This window comes from Elephas maximus, chromosome 15 (assembly GCF_024166365.1).
Source record: "Elephas maximus indicus isolate mEleMax1 chromosome 15, mEleMax1 primary haplotype, whole genome shotgun sequence".
In the NCBI taxonomy this organism is placed as follows: Eukaryota; Metazoa; Chordata; class Mammalia; order Proboscidea; family Elephantidae; genus Elephas; species Elephas maximus.
The window spans coordinates 51,846,619-51,869,268 of record NC_064833.1 but is presented as its reverse complement, the minus strand read 5'-3'; the positions used below and the strand labels follow the sequence as shown (position 1 = coordinate 51,869,268).

Genomic DNA, 22,650 nt, shown 5'->3' with positions numbered 1-22,650 from the left:
TTCTGAAAGCAAGAATATGTTAGATAATTATGTTTTAATTGGGTATATTGACTGGCTTAAGCACAGGCATTCTCCTTATCAGTCGTATAGTTACAAAAACTGTACATTACAAACAGTATAGAAACAAGCTGAAAAGAATGTGCCACACATCCTGGATAATTATCTATATGCAGTTAAATTTACAGATATAAAAGAAAATACAGCCTACTCCCTTATAATGCACAGTTATTTTTTAGATACAATGTACCGCTAGTAAGTGGTGGTGGTCACCCGACTAGTTGTCACCAGCACAGAGGATAAGAGCAAGGTCTGTTCGGTACAGCTTCCCTCCATCCGACAAAGCCATTATGCTCTTCTTGTATGTTGGGATATTATTAATATCTAGTTCCTGTATAGAGATAGACAGCATTGTAATCCAGTTAAATATGGAATTCAGTTCATCACTGTCAAGCTATAAAATGTGGGATGAAAACTGCTTATCACATCAATCCATTAAGAAAAGCTGGATTAAATTCTTATACAAATGTAGAAAAATCATAAGATTCTTTTTTAATCTATTCGTGACAGTGACACTAGTTTAGGCTGTAGCAAATTGCTTTAAGAATTGAGATCTACTTTTGCTCCTCCGCTAATATGTCAGTAGATTTCCAGAATGGATGTTGCAGTTAACTCTGGACGGATCTGTAAAATTTGCTGAAGCACTGTCACAGTAACCCAAAAAAAAAAAAAAAAAAAAAAAACCCAAACCCGTTGCCGTCAAGTCGATTCCGACTCATAGTGCCCCTGTAAGACAGTAGAACCACCCTATAGGGATTCCAAGCATCTGGTGGGTTTGAACTGCCAAACTTTTGGTCAGCAGCCATAGCTCTTAGCCACTACACCACCAGGGTTTACACAGTAACCAAGTTACCTGTTTATTCTTCTCACACAGATCCTTCAGTAAAGCGTCTAGTTCATTTTCATCTATGTATCCATTTCCATCCTGCGGGCAGAGAAATAAACCATACAATCAACACCATCCATTATTATGGAACATGATGTAAAACGGAAATAATTGAAATCCTCAGAAAGCTTCCCCACTGAATATTTAGCAGATATTTTAACCTCTCGGGCCTTCAAAATAGTTGTTGTTGTTTGCTGTCCAGTTAATCCTGACTCATAGCAACCCCTTGTGTGCTCCATAGGCTTTTCAAGGATTTTCAAGGCTGTGACCTTTTGGAAGCAGATCGCCAGGCCTGGCTTCTGAGGTGCCTCTGGGTGGGTTCAAACCATCAAGTTTTGAACTAGTTGAGCGCTTAGCTGTTTCCACCACCCACGGACTTTAAATTTTTTACTGCTCTGAAATTCCAAAATAGATATGAGTTGTCTCTCCTTCAACACTTGTATTTGTAAGGTACATTTAACTTTTCAGCGTACTTTCACATTTAATACTTTACTCTGTGTTCACAGTATTGCCTCCTGTTGAGGTAAGTAATCATAAATATGTTCATATGACAGTGAGATTATCTGTGAGGTTCAGAGAGCAGATACATTGTGCTGGGGGATTTGAATCAAGTTTGTCTGATTTGGACTATACCATGAAACATTTCTTATGGAAAAGAATGAACTGGTAATATAATTTTAATATCCCGTGTTTCTTTTAACCTTGTGAATATTTCCTTAGTGAACATTTTCCAAATTTTTCTAAAGATTCAAATTGTAGATAAGAACAAAATTTTACCTGATCATATAACTCAAAAGCCTTATTGAATTCTTTCCCACACATTTTGATTCCCTAAAACACAGAAAAGGTTAAAATGCTATTATTATATTTAGTGTGCTTCCCTTAGTAAATCTACCATGTTCTAAGTTTTTAAGAAAAATAGCATTTATGGCAAAGAAACAGTTAAATACCTGAAACTTAAGAAGAAAATTCTCCTGCACTGGTAGTAACCTTTTGAGAGAAAAACATTATAGTTATACATTAGTCTTTTCACAAGGTCAGCTTATTGTAATGACGTTTGCATAGATCCTAAACTCACCTGGCCATCTCAGTTAATTCCAGCTTCCCATCATTATTTGAATCAAATAATTTCAGCTGAAAGACAGAAATTATTATTCTAGCCATTGCAGAATGATTACCAAGTACTTTTATAGATAGCAAACGTCTAGAAACTAGCATTTTTTTGGTTAACTTCCAATCTATAATTTGTGTCAATTGTCAAAGTCTATCACAATCATACAGAATAGTCAAAAATAACAGTGGCCTTAGCTAGGCTTCTAGAAGATCATCATTTATTATTTTTGTAACTCTATATGTGTGTCCAGAGTAAGAGTATATGGTACCCCCAGAAGCTCTCCAAACAATGGTATGAAAAGAAATATTTGATGTCTTTCCCCTCCTTCAGAACATACGAGAGTACAAACAGAAGCAATAGGCACCTGACATGGATAAATCTTTACTGACTAGAACTTTTCAGCAGTTTTGAATTGCTTTCTTTTCCATTGCGTACTAGATTCTTTTTTTTTTTTTACCTTCCTTTACACTTACATATAGATCGTGCACCAAGACACACTCAGACACAACACACTGATACTCACATTTGAGAAGCAGTCACATTTTTAGAAAGTAGTAACTATTGCTATGTTATATATATATAAGTACTACATATAAAATAAATATGAATATTAAATATGTGAAAAAATAGCATGTTTTTGTTTTTAACGAAAGGACTGCGATCAGGGTCATGCTGGAAATAGGTTCACTGAGGCTTCTTTAGCAATAAAAGGATGCATATTCTGTGGTTTGAGATATCTGAAGAATTTTTTTGAAGGAGGCAGATATCTTCAGGGTCCTATACTGACACAACATTTTATAATCCGTTGAACATAAATTCTAATATTGTCACACGATTTTCCAACATACTGTATAACTAGATCACAGAGTTTAGAGCCCATAGGGAAATATTTCCCCAAATATATATATTTAAATTTTAATTAGTTCTTGATTAATTTTCTTCCTGGATTTGAACTGGTTTATGACATTTAATCAGATACGCCAGGCCAATCCAACAGGGGGAAAACTCCCATCTGAGTGGTTTTTAAAAGCCTGCTTCAAATTTCTACCAGAAAAGAAGTCTTTACCTTAAATAGACATCCCTTAAAATTGGAACAAAACAGAAAATTGATAAATGCAGGTTACTGTCCTTTACCTAAAAGTTACTCAGGGTTTAGATCTACCCATTGCAATCTATAGCAAGAAAGTCTCCCACCTTGTATGCTAACGCTATGAACAATAGCAATGTAATGAGGAATTAAAAGTGGCATTTCCTCACAATGAAAAGCTTTTTGATTGTTTTGAGACTAAATATTATTTCCACTTAATAATGAATATCATTGTATACTGAATAATGCAATAGTAAAGTTCTAGTGATTTTTTTGTTTTTCCTAAATAAAAGTAGGCTAAGAGGCCTCACTTACATCAAATATAATCGAACTCTTTTATAAAATTGTTTCTCAAGGTAACTAAAAAGTCTAACTCCTTCATCAGTCTAATATACCACAGCGGCTTTTATGATACCTGGCTATGTTTTATTGGGTTATTTATTTAAATTCATAGGGTAAGAATTCATTGTACCTTCACAGTAGATATGTAGAAATATGCATTTATACATATTTGTATAAATATATGTATCCATTTGGATTATTTAAAACTTTGCCTTAATTTAAAAAAATAGACAATTAAAACGATGCGAAAGTATTGTCCCATAAAATCGATCACTTTTGGCAAGGACTTTTTCTGGTACTCCTAATCCTGTAATCAATCAAAATGAGCAAACTTCACCTAACTGATGTGAGTTAATTTCATGGATACTGAATTATTTCATCTAGAACCTCATTAATTTATTTGCTTATTCTCCACACATTAACTGCCTATATGTAAACTAGTTTTCTTGATTCTATTATCAATATCTACAACTGGTCTTGGTTATACTACTTACCATGTAAACAGGCTGGGTATATTTGGATTTCCTCACTGATAGCACTAACTCAATGAATAAAGTAGCTAGAAAGTCTCTTTTAACTCTGACAAAATCTGTGATTTCCTAAGCCATGATGAATACAGATTCAGAATCTCTATAATAAATGATTTTTAAAGATATAATTACACTGGCTTTTTAAGAAAAACAAGGTATCTTTTGATAGATAAAATTTACATAGCTCCAGGAGAAATACACGCTCTTTTGTCGAGCCTTAGAGCTCATTCCTGCAGCACTCGGTGTCACATTTGGCTGGGATAAGCATCCTTAAGTATTTCATTTTTCAAATGAACTGGTACCTATGTATATGTGATGCCCACACCAGGGGTTATTACATCCTGTGTAGCCACAGGAGTTAACAAGAACAGAGTAGTATTTCATAATCTTTTGGCTAGTCTTTTTCAAGATCAGTCTTACCATGAGGTCTGTATACTCGGCTAATTTTGTATCATCAACAGTCTTGTTTGCTTTTTCTAGCAAGTCCTTTAGAAAGTTCTGTTAAGACAAAGAGCACTCAGATAAGTTTTGTCAATAATGTACAGTCTGCTTCCATTTCAGCATGCCTTGAAATGGAACATCGCAGGAACACAAAGAGAGACTCTTTTTTGAGGTAGAAGGGGTGAGGAGAGGACCTTAAAAGTGGGACTAAGCCATGCAGTCCTCTTGACATTCCAGCCATCAAACTGCCTTAGGCAGGTACAGATATTTACCTTTTATTGAGACCCGATCTGTCAATATCTGTCCTATATTTTATGGTTTCAATTAAAGGAGTATCTGGATTGCACATTGTTTAGGAATCTGAATAAAACCCTTTTGAATCAGTCAGCCCAATGGATGCACTTCTATGTAAAGAAATCTTGGTGGGTGACTCTGCTACATGAAATATGAAGGCCATCCCTTTATATACCTTCATAATGTGTGTAAAAAAATATCGGTAAACCAGACGGAGAGCTACCTCTAATTTCAAATGTATTTTCTGCCCTCACAAGATGTATTTGCACATTGGTTGATAGCCAGTATAAAGCTCATTTCACAAGAGGGCTAGTTAGTTAGTTTTTAGGCTCAACCAGTCTGAAGCACCTTAGTGAGAATGCTTCAGGAGACTTTAAATGAAAACAGGGTGGCCAAGGATGATGCTATCTAATTCTTGAAGGAAATGTGAATCATATTAAAATAGAGATTAATGTGGGAAGAATGAAAAAAGATGATTATTAGTTTGACAGCTGGAGTGAAGGAGTGAGTTTAATTTTTTTTTATCAGAGAAATAAATTGAAAGCTTTAAAAAGGTTTGCCGTATAAAGGACAGTGCAAGTACTTAAGTTTATAATAGTCTTTGGTTTTCTCTAGTGATGCTCGTTTGAAACTCTGTTATTGTTTAGAAAATGAAGTTATGCAGTTATGGAAAACTGAGTAGATACCATACCCAGATACTATTGAAGAATTGGCTTCCTTTGGCTTTGCCTCAAATGTACCAGTTCTGTTGAGTTGAGCTGACTTCACTCTTTTCAATGAAGGAAACCTTTTTCTTAGTTTGATAAGTTTATTTTCACTTCAAACATTCCACTTCAAATCCAAAGTGAAGCATGGAAATTTCAAAGGAATCTTCTGGGAGTGAATTTTATTTTTGAGCCTTATGAGGCTTTTGTCAGAGATTAATTGGGTTAAAAAGCCTCATCGGAGACTAAAATGGTGGTCACAAAAATAGCCTGGGAGAAACCTCAGGACTCTGAGATTCAAAGTCGTGTCTGAGAGCAAGAGATGTTTTACTCTATTATACATCTTAAAATTAACTTTCTTGAAAGATCCATTAAAAAAGAATGCCAACTTATCTTTAAAATTCTCTAGGGAGGAGGACTTCTATTCAGAATCTCTTTCTGAGGATAAAATTTAGAACAAAGAAGGAGACCTTTAGAATATTTTGAGGTCAGTATTGGAAATGAGCTTAGGTTTTTATTATGAACTTGAAAAGACTAAAAAAACAAAAATTGGGTCCAATGGAATAAAAACACAATAGTTTCACTGTCACTCTTTCAGGTTGCGGAAGTGCAAGTTTGTGAAAGACATTATTTTGAGTAATTTCACATTTAGAATGCTTATATTTTAAAAAGGCTGCCGTTGAGTGTATTTTAGCAATTTTTAATGGTATAAATGTCCCAATTCCTTCTCTAAAATTCTGTAGGACTCTAACCATGTTGAACCATGTCTAGGAAACTATGTTTGATATTTATATTTCCCCACATAACAGCAAAAGAGGTGCTCTTGATGAATGAAGCTCGAATGCATTGGTGTTTAGGGGAAAAAAACACAACGTTATTAGCATATCAGGTGACCTAGGTCCAAATCTAGGTTCTTTTCCTAGGCAGCCATGGAATCTTGAAAAATTATCCATCTCGTTGAACTTCAGTTTCTCTGTATAATGGAACTGCTTGGCAAGTTTTTTTTGTGAAGATTCAATGTTAAAATGCATTTCAAGCACTGAGTAATATGGCTGTCACACAGACAGTGCCCAATAAATATTCACTCTGTATTCTGAAGATAGAGAAAATAGGGCCTGAAGAGATGAGAGAACCATGAGTTCATATTTCTGAAAAACTAGTAAATTACTGAGCTCACTAATAATTTATGGTGCCACATGTTTTACAAAACCTTTCACGTACAACATCTTACCTAAACTTCCCAGTAAACCTGAAAGGAAGGTATTGTTACTTCCATTTTAAAGGAAAAAAATTAGGCTAGCTGATACAGGGATTTGCCCAGAGGTAAAACTTGATTTCAGGTCCTTTTACCTTTTCCTTCATCTCCTACTCCTCCCTCAGCACGTCCTCGGTAATCTGTGAGATATGAGTTGGAAATTCATTTCCTAAGTGGCAGTTTCTCAGAAGTTTGAGTATATTAGGATTTTGTCATTATCCTTGCTGTTGCACAGAATGTCTAGGGGCTTTGAAGGCAGACAAGCCTGGGCGTAAAAAATCACAGCCCTGTGTCTTACTTCTGTGTGGCCTTCGGTATATCACTTAACTTTTTTCAACCTTTTTTCCTCATTGAGGTAATACTAATTTCATAGAACTAATATGTAGATCAAAAAGATAATTTGTGTAAAGTACGTGGCTTAAATGGATATTCTTTCACTTTCTTCTTTGTCTTTCTTTTGAAAGGAAAATACTTATGTGTTTACCTCATAGACTATAATTTCAAATTTCAATGAAAAGGGATAACTCATTGGACTGAATATATAATTGTATCTACCAACATCTATCTAGAGCGTTGGTGGTGAGGCTGTTAAGAGCTCGGGCTGCTAACGAAAAGGTCACAGTTCAAATCCACCAGCCACTCCTTGGAAACCCTATGGGACAGTTCTATTCTGTCCTATAGGTCACTATGAGTCGGAATCGACTCGATGGTACACAGCTGTACAGTAACAACACACCTATCTGTCTGTCTGTCCATCTGCCTTTCTATCCATCTTAGAGAACAATTTATGTACATCATGGAAAATGCTAATTTACTGCATTGCTGAACAGAACTTTGAGAAGTACTCGAAGTCTCTTTTTTGATCTGGTACTTCATTAATGATGTGCAAGAGTGGGTGAAATTATGCCATTGCTCAACATTAGTTTCTTTTGTGGGAGGTTTTGAAAAAAGATATGAAGCCTTTAACAGTTCATATTTATATGTGAAAGGAGAAAAAAAAAAAACAGCACAAGTTTTTATTTGCTTACCTTAAGCTCCTCGGTTTCTATGAAGCCACTGTGATCAGTATCATATTTTCTCCATGTCTGTAAGCAATTTTTGATAAGGAAAACCAACGTATTAAAAAAAAAAAAGCCAACAATTTTCGTGTTTTAAGCAGCTTTCTGAGGGCCTCACTCAGTGACAGAGCTTTCTCATACCTTCATGAATTCCTCACAGGACTTCAGCTGCTGGCATCGAAAGAGCAGCAGGAAGTTTTCCTCCGTGGGTAATACATGAGCCAACTGGAAAAGATTTAAAAGGAGAAAGGTTGTTGACAGCAAATCTCTGGTTTCGCCTGCTGCTGAGTTTTTCTTTAACATGTTCTCTAGGAGCAGTTTCATTGCCTAGAGAATTAGGAGAGGAAGAATTTTAGTGTTGACTTTCTTTTTCTAGTACTTTGTTACTAGAAAGTGACATCATGTTTTTGAATGCCTGAGTGCTCGGCTCCCCCGTCAGTGAGATGGCTGTGGCACGTGTGCGCAGAGAGGGCCAGTCTGACACTTCTGGTCTGCTTACACACAGCAGATTTATCCATTTGCTTGACCCCTTCATCTGTTTGTTGTCTCTGATCAGGTCTCCCTGCAAGACAGCATACTTTGGAGCCATGAATTCCATGTGAGGTGGTAAGAAACTGTGAGAAACAGGAACGTAGGGGAAAGGAAGAAAGAAAACGAAGTGCATTCCCAGGTCTTAGGAGATAGAACAGAAGATAAACCAAACACAATTGTAAGGTAGTAGAAAGAAAGGGAGAGAAGACAATTCACGATGAACAGTGGGAAATTTAACAGTAATAGGGAAAACCAGTTCTCGAAGAGTTCGCTTCCCCTAAAAGGACGTCCACAGTTTGAATCCAGGGCTTGGGTTTATTTTTTGATCTCTATTTCCCTGGCTCTCTGACATTTCCTCTTAGATCTCATTTTACACTTTTTTCTTTTTTTTTGAGAAAAAATGTCTCTGGATCCCATTTTAAGACTAATATAATCTATCTATTGCAGTGTGGGGAGGTAGGGAGCTGGATTGATGGCCCCACCTCAGACGTGGGCTCTATTTCTGGCTCAGCTGCTAATTAGCTGTGATCCCCAGCAACTCCCTCAGCCATTTCTGGACTCCAGTACCCTCATCACTAAAATAAGGAGTTGAAATAGACACCAATGTTTCTGAAATGCATTGGGTTCAAAACTCCTTTGAGAATCTGCTGAAATCAATCCATCTTCACCATTAAGGAATGTATGTACACACTGTATTGCATCTGATTTCCAGATACTGATGAATTCTCTGAGGCTCAGGCATGAACCCTTATCCCTGGGTTTTAGGTCAAGAACCTATGATTTTGATCAACCCTAAACCCAGTACAGGTCTAAAAGTTCTACCAAATTGTGGGAAAGAATCTTTCTCTTAATTTTTTGGAGGGTAGGAATTTCATTCTTTGGTGTCCATTAAACACATTTAAGACTTAAGATAAAATGTATCATTCTCCCTTACCTGCAAGCAATCTCGTCTTCCTTATGCCTTTATAATATGTTCTTTAACTTATCTTGCTTTTAGATCTTTGAAACAATGTCTCAAATCAGAACCATTCAGTTTATAGGTGGTCCACGTGGGGGTGAGACTAGGCAAAGGGCCTAACATCTTATTAGGGTGTTTAGTATGATCCACTCAGAAAGCATTTTCTTATTTATCTTGAAATAAATATCACTTTTTTAGTGTGGGGAGACGGTAATATATCCAAGAGGAGAAAATAGGGATTTAGAGTTTGCTAGTAATATTTTTTGTGTAATCAGCCTTTGATCTTTAAACAATTTACATCACTGCATCGTGTGTGTGTATGTGTTATCTGTGTTTCTTATCAAACTCAGGGTACACTTCTGTGACCTTTGAATTATTGAATCATAAAATTCTATAGCTCAGAAATAATTAAATTCAATGTAATTCAGAGCCCAAGTTTTATAGGTGTGCAGGCTGAGATCTGAAGAGTTTGAGTGATTTGACTTCGCTAGTGGCTGACTTCAGTGATTACTATTTGCTGATTCTTAGTGAATTAAATCACCAACATGCTTATTGAAGAGAGTAATTGAATAGATTGTTTACTTCTTCACTCTTGGCCTGCCGATAATACATTTATTGGTAACTTTTACATGCTACAGCAAGATAGTATGGATATGATAGGCTACATTTCCATGCATTGCAAGCAAGAGTTCCATCTTATAAAGACTCCTTTTCTCCTCACACTGTCAATGGGCTGTTTGTGGAAAGAAGCTATAAAAGATTTTCATTATTAAAATAATCAGATAGGTTTCTACTTGTTGCTAAGGAGAGGAAGGGAAGATGGAGGGAGGATGGTGGTGGGTGTGTTGGGCCTGGAGGGGTCTCTGGTAGAGGCAGAAGCAACCATCCTCCTGAAACTTTTTTGTAGACCTCCACTCTGACTATAGTAATACTTTCCGGAAATAGTTCAAGGGAATGTTTCTTTGAGGATTTCAAAGGAGGAAAAGAGGGAAGAATGAGTGACTCAAGAAGGGCGAGGATGTTAAAAAGAAAGAAAAAAAGGGGGGTGGGGAGCAAAGAGGGAAGAAAAAGAAAGCACATATCTCAAAGAGGGAAAAAATATATACAATATGTCAGAGGAAGACATTTCACAGAGTAGATTGAACTGGATGGTAAGGGTACATGTTGGATGGTTCTACGTAACAGAGTGCTGGCCGTGTTCTATCAGGATTGTATAGTAGCATAAGCATTTGTTTAAGGAACGGGAAATAACCAATACCGATGCTTCCTTTATTTATTCGTATGTAACTTGCCAGATACCACCTTAAGTTTTTGGAAGGGCTCTCCCCATAGACCATCCATTGCAGGAGGGCAGAGAACGTTCCTTGTCTGCATCCTCTGAATGTCCGGTGTGCTGCCCAGCATAGTACCTGCCTGACTTGAATACTTGCAGATTGGTTAATAATTTTCCTTCATTAAAAATACCTACTAAGCCTGGTTTTTAATGAATAATTTTTTACTTTCTACATTGTTTGAACTTTTGTAATCGATGTGTGGCTTGTGCAAAAAAAAGGTCATTTTTCTTTAAAAAATCCTACTTATTCAAATTCACTGTTAATGAAAACATAAAAAAAAAATCAGTAAAAAAACGAGCTAGTAAGAAATGGCCAAATGTAATGTTAGGTGAATTTTAATTATCTTTGTCTCACAAATTAAAGTTCATGTCACTCACAAGAAGTTCAGAGGTCCATGAAATGGACAAATATAGGGATGGTACAATTGCTGTTCATGTCTAGTATAAATGTATGTTTCTTTGCCCATAATATTAGGGTGCCACCTGGCATTACTCTTAACAAAAAACACAGATTATATCTGCATGCAACATATTTAATCTGCTTTGATTTCATTAAACTGTTAATGTTAAACTGAGCACAGAACCATTTATTTTAAAGATATTAGAAATCAGTCTTAAACATGCAAAAGATTATTAAAAAACAAACTAAGCATTAAGAAAAGCAATGAACTCATACGGATAGAATGCAGCTATAGCGAATGTAAAGAAATCATCTATTTTAAGATCACATTGTGGTGATCCCGTGTTGTCTGTAGATCCATCCATCGATGCCTAAGGATTAACATTCAAATTTCAGAGCTGAACATAATAACCCTCCAGCTACAAAGCCTAATACTACGTAAACAAAGTGCCAAAGACCTTTCACAGAAAGTGTTAAGTAGAGCTGCTTTATTCTCAGATTTGCTAAGTAGCTGCTGTTCATAGAAGTATCGAGCACAGGCTGTTCCAAGATTATTGATAATTTCTTAATCCTTGGGCTGCCTTCCTGCTCTTTTATAAACCCCCAAAACTTTTTGATAGATTGGAGAAAAGAGAGAATATCAAGGGAATGACTGGAAGGCAGATAGGTGTGGTCACAAGGAGATTTCTTCTCAGTTTCACGTTTGAGAACTGGTTGCTTGTCACTGGGAGTGGGAAAGCAAAACTTTCTACTTGGCTGTCTCCCCTACTAATCTTTTATGCAACTTGAGAAATGGGTCTGTATCTTATTTACTGTTTCTTTGCCCAGCACCTGTAAATATTTTACTGAACCAATGAATGAAGACAATTGTCCAATTTATCCAATGTTCAACATAGGCTGCAAAGAAGTAGAAGTAAATTTCCTTAGGAGATACAGTAAAACCTGCAAAAGCCAGAATCTGTGTAAGGCAGAAACCTATCAGAGAAGGAAAACTCAAATATTTTCCACTAAAACGAGTGACAGAAAAGTGGTAAGACTGCATCCTGTCAAAGGTGGAAAACTTACAAGACTCAGAAAAACAAGACAGTCCCGTTGAGTTCCGGCCCTCACAGGTTTCACTAGAATTAAAAAAAGCTATTACTGAGCTGTGGATAGAAGTTGGGGTGGACACTGTGATGTGCCACCCAGAGCTCCCTTCTGGTGCTGGGCATGTTGCTGTCAGACAACCCTCAGCCGTCAGCCCCCTTTGGGGATTGTATGGGCTGAGGAGAACTGTGTGCCCAAGGAGGCTGCGTCCATGACTGATCCACAGGGGGATATAAAAGCCCAACTCTCTTGCTCAAAACTTGGGGCATCTCTGAAGGGTCATCTCAGCTTCAGGGCTCACTGTAGGGTCAGCTGAGGCTTCTGTTGAGACTGTACCATAGCTCAACTTCTCCCTCTGTCCAGTCCTGCCCTCTTCCTTTACCTTCCACAGGTATTGATCCCAAGAGCACCTCCTGATAAACCTCCTGGTGCTAACCGTTAACTTAGAATTTGCTTCCCAGGAAACTCAATGGGTGACAAGTGGCTTAACATCTTTCTTCTATTACTAGTCATAACATGGAACCCTTGACTTATGTTTTGGAATAGGTTGAAATCCCTTACTATGGCTCACTTGGCTGAGATTCAGAACCTACTAAATATAAGACAGTGTGCTGAATACTGAGGATTCACAGTCACTGCTAGTTAAGAACCTCACTGGGAGGCAGATGAGTAAGCAGACGGTTTCAAAGATAGAATGATTAGGCTAAGTCCTAGGTGCAAGGAGAGTATACATGAAGGTCAACTTTACTAGAGACATGGATGACTGGAATAGCCATCTATGTCTCTAGTAAAAGAGTGGACGTGAGCCATAATTCCTATGATGGTACACATAAACCTCCTTCAACATATTTTAGCAAAGTATTCACTTTTTTAAAATAAAAAATCAGAATTTTTCCCATCCTATTTTTAGGAAAATGTGAGTTCAGGGAATTTGTTGTTGTTGTGTGCTGTGAATTCAGTTCTGACTGACAGTGACCCTATCTAACAGAGTAGAACTGCCCCATAGGGTTTCCTGGGCTGTAATCTATATGAGAGCTGATAGCCAGGTCTTTCCTCCCACAGAGCCACTAGTAGGTTCGAATCATTGACCTTCCAATTATATAGAAGGCAAATAATCTTCTCCTATAAATTTAAGGCTAATTGAGTTTAATAACTTGAATTTGACAAATTATATAAGAAGTGGGAAAAGTCTTGCCATTCAGAAGAATGGTATAAATTTTCCAATGTGTTATTTTTATTTTTAATAATAATAGCAAGTACATTTATTGAGTTTTTACAGTGTGCCTGGGGTTCACCTATTTGCTTGTCAGTGTTATCTCATTTGATCTTGATACTCATAACAACCTTGTGAAGGTAATGTATTGTCATTCCTGTTCACAGCCGATAAAACAGGCTCAGAGATAAATGGCATCTTATCACAGAGCTTGTAGTGTGAGCCAGATTTGAAGTCAAATATCCTGCCTTTCATGTTTTGGGGACTCTCATCCCTTACCTCCATCACCCTTCAATAAAATCTTCCATTGAAAAAGTTTCCCTAATAAATCTTTACAAAATCTCTCTCCAGGGCAAAGTCTTCAATCAGATATCATTGTCAGACATCTTCCCAAATTCTGAGGTGGAAAAGTAGTCCGCAGGGAAAAATGACACACACCATGGCTAAACTCATATTCTCAAACATACTGTGGAAGAAGGAGGGAAAGGCTTGTGAAATGCCTGCTTCCCTGGGAGGGTTGTTACAGTTTTAGGATTAAAATAGATTTTAGATCTATTTTTTTCAGTGGATGCACTGACCTGGACAAATCCAAACAATGATACTGGGTGAGGGGGTGGTAGGTTCCCACACATAGCCTAAAGGATCAGGTGGAGGCTTACAGATTCGACATCCAGCTGAGGGAAATATCTATACTAATGTGAGCATCAGGGAAGAAAATTCTCTTACCTGTTATATCATTCAGTTTTCATCTTTAATTATTTTAATCGGCCTTCTCTGATGTGGAGCATAAGTCTGAATACATTTAGAAGCTTTTTGACTGTCATGGTATTTGTTAAATTATCTCAAAATTTCAGTGCTCCTATTTTGAGTCCATATTAACGATCTCTTTATTACAGAATTGGATTTGTGTGAATTTTTAAGTCCCTTTAAAGACATGAAATTATAAAGTTCCTAAGAAAGCAGATCTGTATATTACCCTTCCCTTTGCATATTTCTAGGTGGCCAGTGTTGGAACATGTCAGTCACCTTCATTAACCACCATATTTTCCAATCTTTCAAACGATGTATTTCAATCACAGCCAGATTGTTTTGGCCTGTTCCATCAGGAAAGCAGACTGCATGACCATCACTGGGTCGACTTTCACTGGGTTTGGTTGAGCCCATGAGCACTTGTCCTAAGTGGGCCTAGCATATAAACCAATCCAATCTCTCTTTTCCCTTCGAAACCAAAGTTATGGTGTGGTTGACATGAGGAGGTAGATCATTACAAATTTTGGAAAACAGAGTTTTCTGTCTCTTCACAGCTGCTTGGGGGCTGTGTGCTTGTGTCTAATGTTATATATAGGGTTTCTTAGAAGTGAGCATATATCAGTTTGGAAAAGCAAAGATAAACTTACTTTATCCCAACCAGTGACACTCAACGTCAAGTGTAAGTTCAGGCATTTTCTCTTCTCCATTTCTTCGTTTTCTACACCTGTTCTGTAACATTCGTCTTCTTTTTTTTTCCTCCACTACTTTTCAGAAATCTTTGCTAGCTCTCTTCACTCCTATTTAACTGCCTTAGTTCTACTCTGTCCTATAGGGTCGCTATGAGTTGGAATCAACTAGATGTCAACTTTTTTTTGGTGAGGGGACGGTGTTTAGACTGAACCAACTTGCGTCTGAACTACTGCAGCGATCTCCTCCTTATTCTTCAGCTCTCCAGTTCTCTCCTCTCCAGCTGATCCCCATGTTTATTCCTCTATGGGCTGATAACAGACGTTAATGAAAAGAGCTCTGTAATCAGACTCAGATCTCGGTTTATATATAGATTTTGCCACTCCCTGTTAGTGGACCTGCGACAAATCGTTCGACCGTTCTGGCTTTCGGTTTCTTCGTCTTTAAAATGAGGTCTTCTGGCTAATTCTTCTTAAGTGTTCTGTCTAGCAGAAACTTCCAGTTCCTGGAACACTAAAACCCTCTCATCGATTCTCATGTGCCTCACACCTCTCCCTCCAAACTCTTTCTATTTCAGCAGATCTGAAAAGTCCTGCCCAAATTGTCTCAAGTGTTTTTGGCCAAATAACTTCTATGGGCTTTGTGCATCCTTATTCAAGCAGACTAAACTAAACCCTTGGCATAAGTAGTCAAACAACTGAAGCTTGAAAATCTTTTCTTTTAATGTGGAACATGCACATCTTATTTCTTATTTACAAAAATAAAGGCAGAGTAGTTTAGAAGAACATGACTGGCTTCCAACTGTCCCAACATTTCTTTATTTATTTTCTCTGACCTTAGGCAAATCGAGGCCTCAGTTTCCTCATCTATAAAATAGATGCTCATTTAGTATTTACATTTATTTTATTGTTCTGAGGATCAAATGAGATAATGTATTTGGAAAACTTTTTAAATTATGTAACACGGTACAAAAGTAAATTATTTTCTTATTGTGATAAAGTCCCTCGATTCTTCAATTCGACTTTCATTAATTTCTTCATCCTCTCCTCTTACCTGTCATTCTCTAGCTTTCTTCACATAGAAAACCTTTCTTTCCTATGACAGATTTTCTTTTCAAACTTCTCGGGAAGTTTCTTTCATCAGGCCTTCAAGAGAAGGCATTTGTTAAGCAAATTCTGGCCTCTCATTCAAATTAGACCTCAAATCATTTTATAAATAAACGTTCATGAAATATTGTACTATATCAAATGTAGTAAAACCTGGATTCAAAACAGGTCTATCCATCTTGTCCTTTAAGAAGGTAAAATCCATGTGAATCAGATCTCTGCTTTTTATATTGTCGCACAACCTACGATTGTTGGAGAAATGAAGTAGGATTAAGTAACCAAGTCCACTGGAATCCTTCAAGTTGAAATACATTAAATGTAGGATGACAGCCATCTTCCTCTATTAGAATTATAAAGTATGCAAAACTCTGAAATAGCCACATCTATAATTTCACTGAGTTTAGATTTTCCAACTCGTTTTGAATAGTTAGACTTACCTTATATCATTTATGTTCATTTTAAAGTTATTTTCTTTAATGATTTCATAGCTTGATTAGTTAGCATCTATGTTAATCTGTAAGTCCCATTGCTATTAATTTATCCATTTATATAGTAATGAACTAGCATAGGCAAAGGGGAAAGTGTATACTCCAGGGAAGAAATTTAATTACAAGGATAATAATAGCACGTCTTTCCGTAGCTCTATTTGTAGTAAAAAAAAAAAAAGTAGCTGCTTAAAAATAAGTGTAGTTCACAGTGGCATCACAGGTGTCCTATAAGACTGATTATTTGAAAATCAGGTTAGTTCTCTGAATTAAAGGTAAATTGTGATGAGATGTTATTGACAGCAAGAATACTTCACAATCTAATACACTGAGAACACTCTATTAAGAACATAATTATGCCTGTGATTTGGCATATTTTAAAATATGACCCTATTAATTTTTCTGCACAAAGCTTTCCCCTCATTTTCTCTCGTAAAGGTGATAGAGATAAAGTAGTTGAAGTACCAGAGTTTGAAAAAGGAGAAGTAAGGGAATCAAGAGTTTGTTCCCAAATCTGAGAATGCAGTAGGAGAAAGGAGGCATAATCAGTGTTGCTTCCATGAATCACAAACAAAAGGAAGTTGTCCTCCCTACGAAAAGTCAATGTCAAAAGATAAGATCTGACACCCACCGTTTTTACTTTGCATGACTCAGAAGAAATCTGTGCCTATAACAGATCGTAAAACATTCCCTCACTTTAGTGAAGTTTTTGTGTTTTCAGTAAGGCCAACTGCCAATCTAAAATAGAATTTTTGAAACCAGAACTCGGTTTTTGCCATGACGTTGTCATAGGAATTGTATATATTTTGTACATATTTTAGTTTCTATTTAACAGAAAGCTGTGTTATTAACTGATAAGAAATACCAATTAACCATGTGCTTGGTTGGGTGTTTTACTTAAATAAGGCTGGGTAATGCAATGGGATGAACGCTAATCCAGAAATTGAGAACTTGGGCTTCTAACTGCACCCGTGACAGCAAACAGCTGCATGACCAGAAGCAAACCATTTCACTTCTCTGGATCTCAGTTTTTTAACGCACTAAATTTAGACTATGGACTAGGCAAACTCTTAGGTCCCTTTTATTTCTAAACATTTTTTATTTTATATTTCTGAGCAGAAGGTAACATGCTATTTAGAGAAAACAAGCCTCTCTGAATGGTTCTTGTCCTATCATGTTTGAGCTGGTACAACTACCGAATGAAGCTCGCTTATCAAAATTATATTTCAGAAAAATGTGTAAGTTTCTTACCTCTACAATTCCTATTTTTCCGTCATCTCTTTGCCCATATTGATCCACAAAAGTCTTCATTTCAGGTGATAACTCCTAAAATGATATAAAAATAGGTAAGAAGCTTATAAAACAAAACAAGAAATACCCAATTATGCTTTTGAAGGTATTAATAAGTTATGGAAAAAAATATCTGGAATTGGAACCATTCAGAATTATACACACTGATGAACTATTCTCATGAAAATTAAGGACATAACTGCTACACAGTATTTATGATTTCAAAGAGTTGTGGTTATCATTTTTAAATCAATCACTATTATTTAAACTTCTATTATTAGTTTTGAAAATTGCTGTCTTTTGAAAATGTAGTCAGAATTATTCTATTCATAACCTTTAGTAAATTTAAATATAATGATCACTGTTAATATACTTTAAACATTGCTTTCTTCAATAAAGATTCTTTTATATTGCTGCACTATCTTTTCCAATGGTGTTTTCCTGATACTACTGTAATATTTCATCCATGGAAGGTAATACTATGTGTTTTCAGTTTGGACCGGTGAAAAGTACACATGTTGAAGAGTGACTCTGTAAGCAAAGAATGTATTTAGCATTGAAGAGGCATTAATTGATTAAGCTAAAAAAATTAAATATCAGAAAGATATGTCAGATAACAACTTGACCCATTTGCATTTTCATCAGAGTCAGACAGTATCAATGACCTTCTTTTATTCCACTGATTATACATGCTTAAGATCTTTGTTACCAAGAGTAATTTAGTGAGCAGTTTTCAAGTTTTGCATTGTTGCCTTTTTTCTGAGATGATGTTCTCCCTCTCATGTATTTTAGTAAAATAAGACGTGTTTAGGAGTGACAAAGTTAATACTTTCTTCTCAGTTGGCTTGTTTTCTCATCTCTTCCATTGCTTATATAATCCCTTCACATACTGACAGATCAGAGAGCTATGAATTGTCAACTAGTGATCTGAACATAGAACTAATATTCAGGAAGTTAAATTTTTACCCTTGGGTCTCCATGTTGCATTATCTGAAACCTATTTAAAATAGGTCAGCCCTTACTAATGTCCTACTCTACGTCCTTGGGAAAGTAAATTAAGGTCTCAGTTTTCATCATTAGTAAGAAGATGATATTATCTACTACATAGACTTACTCTAGGGATAGATAGGTTGATATAATTTAAGGGCTATGTTGAGCCTAAATATCATTACTACTGGTACTATAAAATCCTTTTTGTTGCAATGTAAATGTCTTTAGGAGAATTAAGGTAACAAATAGTAACAAAGCTTTTTAATTATAATGTATATTTAAAAAAAACTCATCTACTATTGATAAATTGTAATTTGCATTTATTAAATTGCATTACAGGAAAATTCTAAGAAAACAAGTTCCCTCCCCAGTGGCACTGTCCATTCCTATTTTTTTTACACATACCTCAAAGTAACAGAAAACCAAGCATTTATTCTTAAATCTGGAGGATTGTGTAATACCACTAGTATAACCAATAGACTTGACATTTAGTTTGTGAAATTCTGTGTGAAAATTATGTGCAAATCTATGTCTCCAACAAAACCATGTAAAAGATATAATAATAAATGAAGCTTTATCAAAAATAAACGCAAATTTAAAGACTAAGTGTCACGCTTAGTGTAAACGGTAGTTTTTGAAAATCTATTGGGTTGTTGAGTTTCATTAATGTTATATTCACTTATATTTGAGTGAAAAATATGAAATTTCACATTATTAATATGAGGAGCCAAATAAATTTTCCATTGATACAGTGAAATTTCTTATCATATAGCAGGAAATGTTAAGAACTCTGTTTTATAGATTCAACCTTTGGGTTAAAAAAAATCGAAGGAATACATAAAAGTAGGTTTAATGCAATGGTTTTGGTAGTATAGTGAAAGACGTCTGCTGGATGAATCTCTCAATCCAGATATTGATTTAGATTTTAACTATTCCACGCCTGTATACATAATCCAGAGAAATAATCAGAAATTAAAGTTTTAACCAACTTGATATAACTCTTTACCTGTGTACAAGTTTAGTATTATTGGGTTATAATCTAAAAATTGGAGTTTCAAATATTCCAAAATTGAGCCTAGACAACAGAAAACAGTAATTAAGCTCTAAACTCTTTAAAACTCCAATCTACAGACATTATTTACAAAAAGGTATGAATGTTAAAATGAGAGAAGAAAAAAATCTGCAAAATTCTGTTTTAAGTATTTAAATTCCTAAGATGGAAAAAATCTCAATATTAAAATTACTTCTAGAAGAATTAAAGTATAATCATTTAGCAGCTGGAAGCATGTTCCCAGGTTTTAATTCTAAATTTTATGGGAAATGAGACTTTTTCAACAAAATTCTTTAAACATATATTTTTTAATGAAGAAGAGAATTGCTTTGTTTTATTGCCCAAAGAGACAATGAATTACAATGATAGTATTGCATGAGTTTATTTACATGGTACTATTTTTATGTGTAGTGGGAGAAGGATGTTGAGAGAGTAAGAAATAGAATATAAACACTTTCTATTTTACTTGATCCTACTGGACTAGATTTTTAGGATTACAGTGTATAATATTAAATCTGAATAAAGCAATCCCTAGAGAACTGTTTGGTTTTATATCAATTCGGTCAATGATTTTAGCAACTGATAGTTTAGTAATGTGTTATAATACATTTAGAGCCCTCTAGGATCCCTTCGAAAATGTTGTACAGAGATGCATATTATACAATTTTCAACTTAGATACAACAAAAAGGTAATTCTATTAGCAAATTATATATATGTAACTCAATGCTAAAATTGATGCCGTATTAAAGAATCTCATGCACACACATTTTCCTTTTAAGAGATATATATTCACTCCTCTTCTGTAATGTAAAATCTCTAACCATAGTCAGAAAGCTGAAAGCCATTAGCACTTAACCAGCCCAAACCCAACTTTGCCTTCTGAAAGACAGCCTTACATAAACCCCCGTAATCAGTAGAATTCTTAACCTATTTTCCTCTACACAACTTTTTCACCTATGTTTAAAGTTGATCATATTTTACTTGTATGCTGACAACATCTTTCCTTAACAGGTAAATTTATTCCCAAAGGAAGCCATTCATAATTAATAAGAATAATCATTTGCTTAATTAACTAATGATGTAAATCACAAATATAGCTTATATTGCTTCCCATCAGAATATCATTTTGCTTTTAAAAAATATATGAAATTTTAAAAATTTTACTTCTTATATCTCTAACTTCTGGGTTTCTCTCCTTCCACAGAATTGAAAACCTTTTCTTGCTAAATTCTTGTTCATTATTATGTTGCAAGTTGTCTAACTAATCTTCAGTGAGAAGGGTTAAGACAGGACATTTGCTCATTTCATCGACATCACAGAAATAATAATTGTCAAGAGAACAGAGCTCCATAACGCGCAGATTTGTTTCCTGACCACCAAGGGGCAGAAATGTGTTTCTACCCCCTCACTTCTCACACAAAAGAGAAGTTAAAAATTATCTAATAAACTCAGTGGCAGAGGTGATGACCTGCTAAAGGATCTCACACACTCACACTTTCCTTTTAAGAGCTATTTAAGAAAGTACAAGTATAGAACACAGATTTTAAAAGCTCTGGTTTCAGAGTGTAAGGTATTTCCCTTTAGGAAATCTCTCTCCCCCTCTTTCCCCGTACCAATTTAGAAGGACGCTCTTTCTCCCCTATCTCAGTCGATAAAAGTTTACATTCCCCGACAGCCACTTGGCTCGCTGGCTTTTTATGAAAACGGAAGAATGCTTATTATTTTATGATCGAAGGTCTTTTTCCTCTTTCCCAAACTTGAACCTACCAATCCAGCCTTCTTCCGCGCCTGCTGCAGCTCCTGGATCAAGTTCTGCAGTTCCTTTCCTTCCAGGTAACCACTTCCTGCAAAGACAAAGAGGCACCCAGGTGTCATACATCTCATTCCGAGTTTCTTCCCTGTTCGCTTTCCAGGACAACTGTTTTCCTGGCGATTCGAGGGGCTCTGTCTTGCCCAGACATTCGTGAAAGTCGGTATTAACCTGCAAAGGTACAGATGCGGCAACGCTCCCCTGTCAAGGTGTAGAACTATAGATCCACTGAGGGCAAAGGAAGACGTTGGGGTTCTGAACGCAGCCAGGGAAACTCTGGGGGGCAGGTGCCCCCATTCCTGGCTTTTGTGCTCCATCTGTCCCCATTTACCTTTACCATTTCTAGAAACAAAAGTTAAAGGTTTTGGGATTACACAGAGGCGATACAAACTTTTAGTTTGATGGTTTGGCGGATAGCCGGGAGATAAAATTGGGAGGAGGGGGTACGAAACGAAGAGGAAAAAAAAAAAAAAAAAAAGGGAGAGGGATCGGATAAAGGGATCAAGAAAGGGGAAAGGGTAGGAAACGGATCTTGAAACAGTTAAAAAGATAAGATAATCACCGTCAGCGTCGAAATGAAGCCAGATCTCGAAAAACTGTGAGGCAGAGATCAGGGGTGATTGCAGGTGGGATTCTGCCATTGTACAGCGGGGTGTGTGTCTGCGTGTGCGAGTGAGTCCGCGCGAGTGTGGAGTGAGCGAGAACCTGAGTGTGTGTGTGAGGCTGGGCTGCCAAGGAAGACTTGGGCGCGAGAGCCGCTGGGCGCTGTCCTTGGTGCTGCTCAGCTCAGGCGTTCCTCCGGAGTTGTCTCTCCACACTCGGCACCCAGTTCTCCGTATTTATCCCGACGGCCCCCAGCCGGGCCACGCCTCCTCCTGCCTCCCATTCCTCACTCCCCGCCTCTTGCTCGCACCAGCCTTCCTCCCCTCCCTTCTGGTTTTCTCCTTTCCTCCCAGGAAAGCTAGCCAGAATAGGAGTTTTGTAGTGCAGGAAGCAGCAGGTGGTGCGAGACCCTTTTCCCAAAGAGTGAATGCTGAAAACAGGGGCTCTTTTCCCCTCAGATACTCCTAGTAAAGAAAGAATCTTATTCCTAAATATTATAGTAAAATAACATATCTGGAAAGATTCTGCATGTCAGATGGAAGAGGAAAGTTAATGATGGGAAGAACCATATATGTGATGATTGTGTGT

At 36.5% G+C, this 22,650-nt stretch overlaps 1 protein-coding gene across 2 annotated transcripts; it reads right to left on the bottom strand.

Annotated features, from left to right (window-relative positions):
• Positions 1–206: 206 nt before the first annotated feature.
• Positions 207–22,100, bottom strand: CALB1 (calbindin 1). 2 transcript variants are annotated; one of them, XM_049854517.1, is made up of 11 exons: positions 22,022–22,100; positions 21,417–21,493; positions 17,569–17,643; positions 7,910–7,993; positions 7,739–7,795; positions 4,437–4,514; positions 2,022–2,077; positions 1,894–1,933; positions 1,721–1,774; positions 911–982; positions 207–388 (listed from the first exon to the last, which is right to left on the bottom strand). In XM_049854517.1, exons 1-11 carry the CDS (start codon positions 22,098–22,100, stop codon positions 275–277), a joined length of 786 nt encoding a protein of 261 aa, XP_049710474.1. In that variant the 3' UTR covers positions 207–274. The 2 variants fall into 2 exon arrangements, with proteins under 2 accessions (XP_049710474.1, XP_049710475.1); XM_049854518.1 differs by lacking the exon at positions 17,569–17,643.
• Positions 22,101–22,650: the final 550 nt, after the last annotated feature.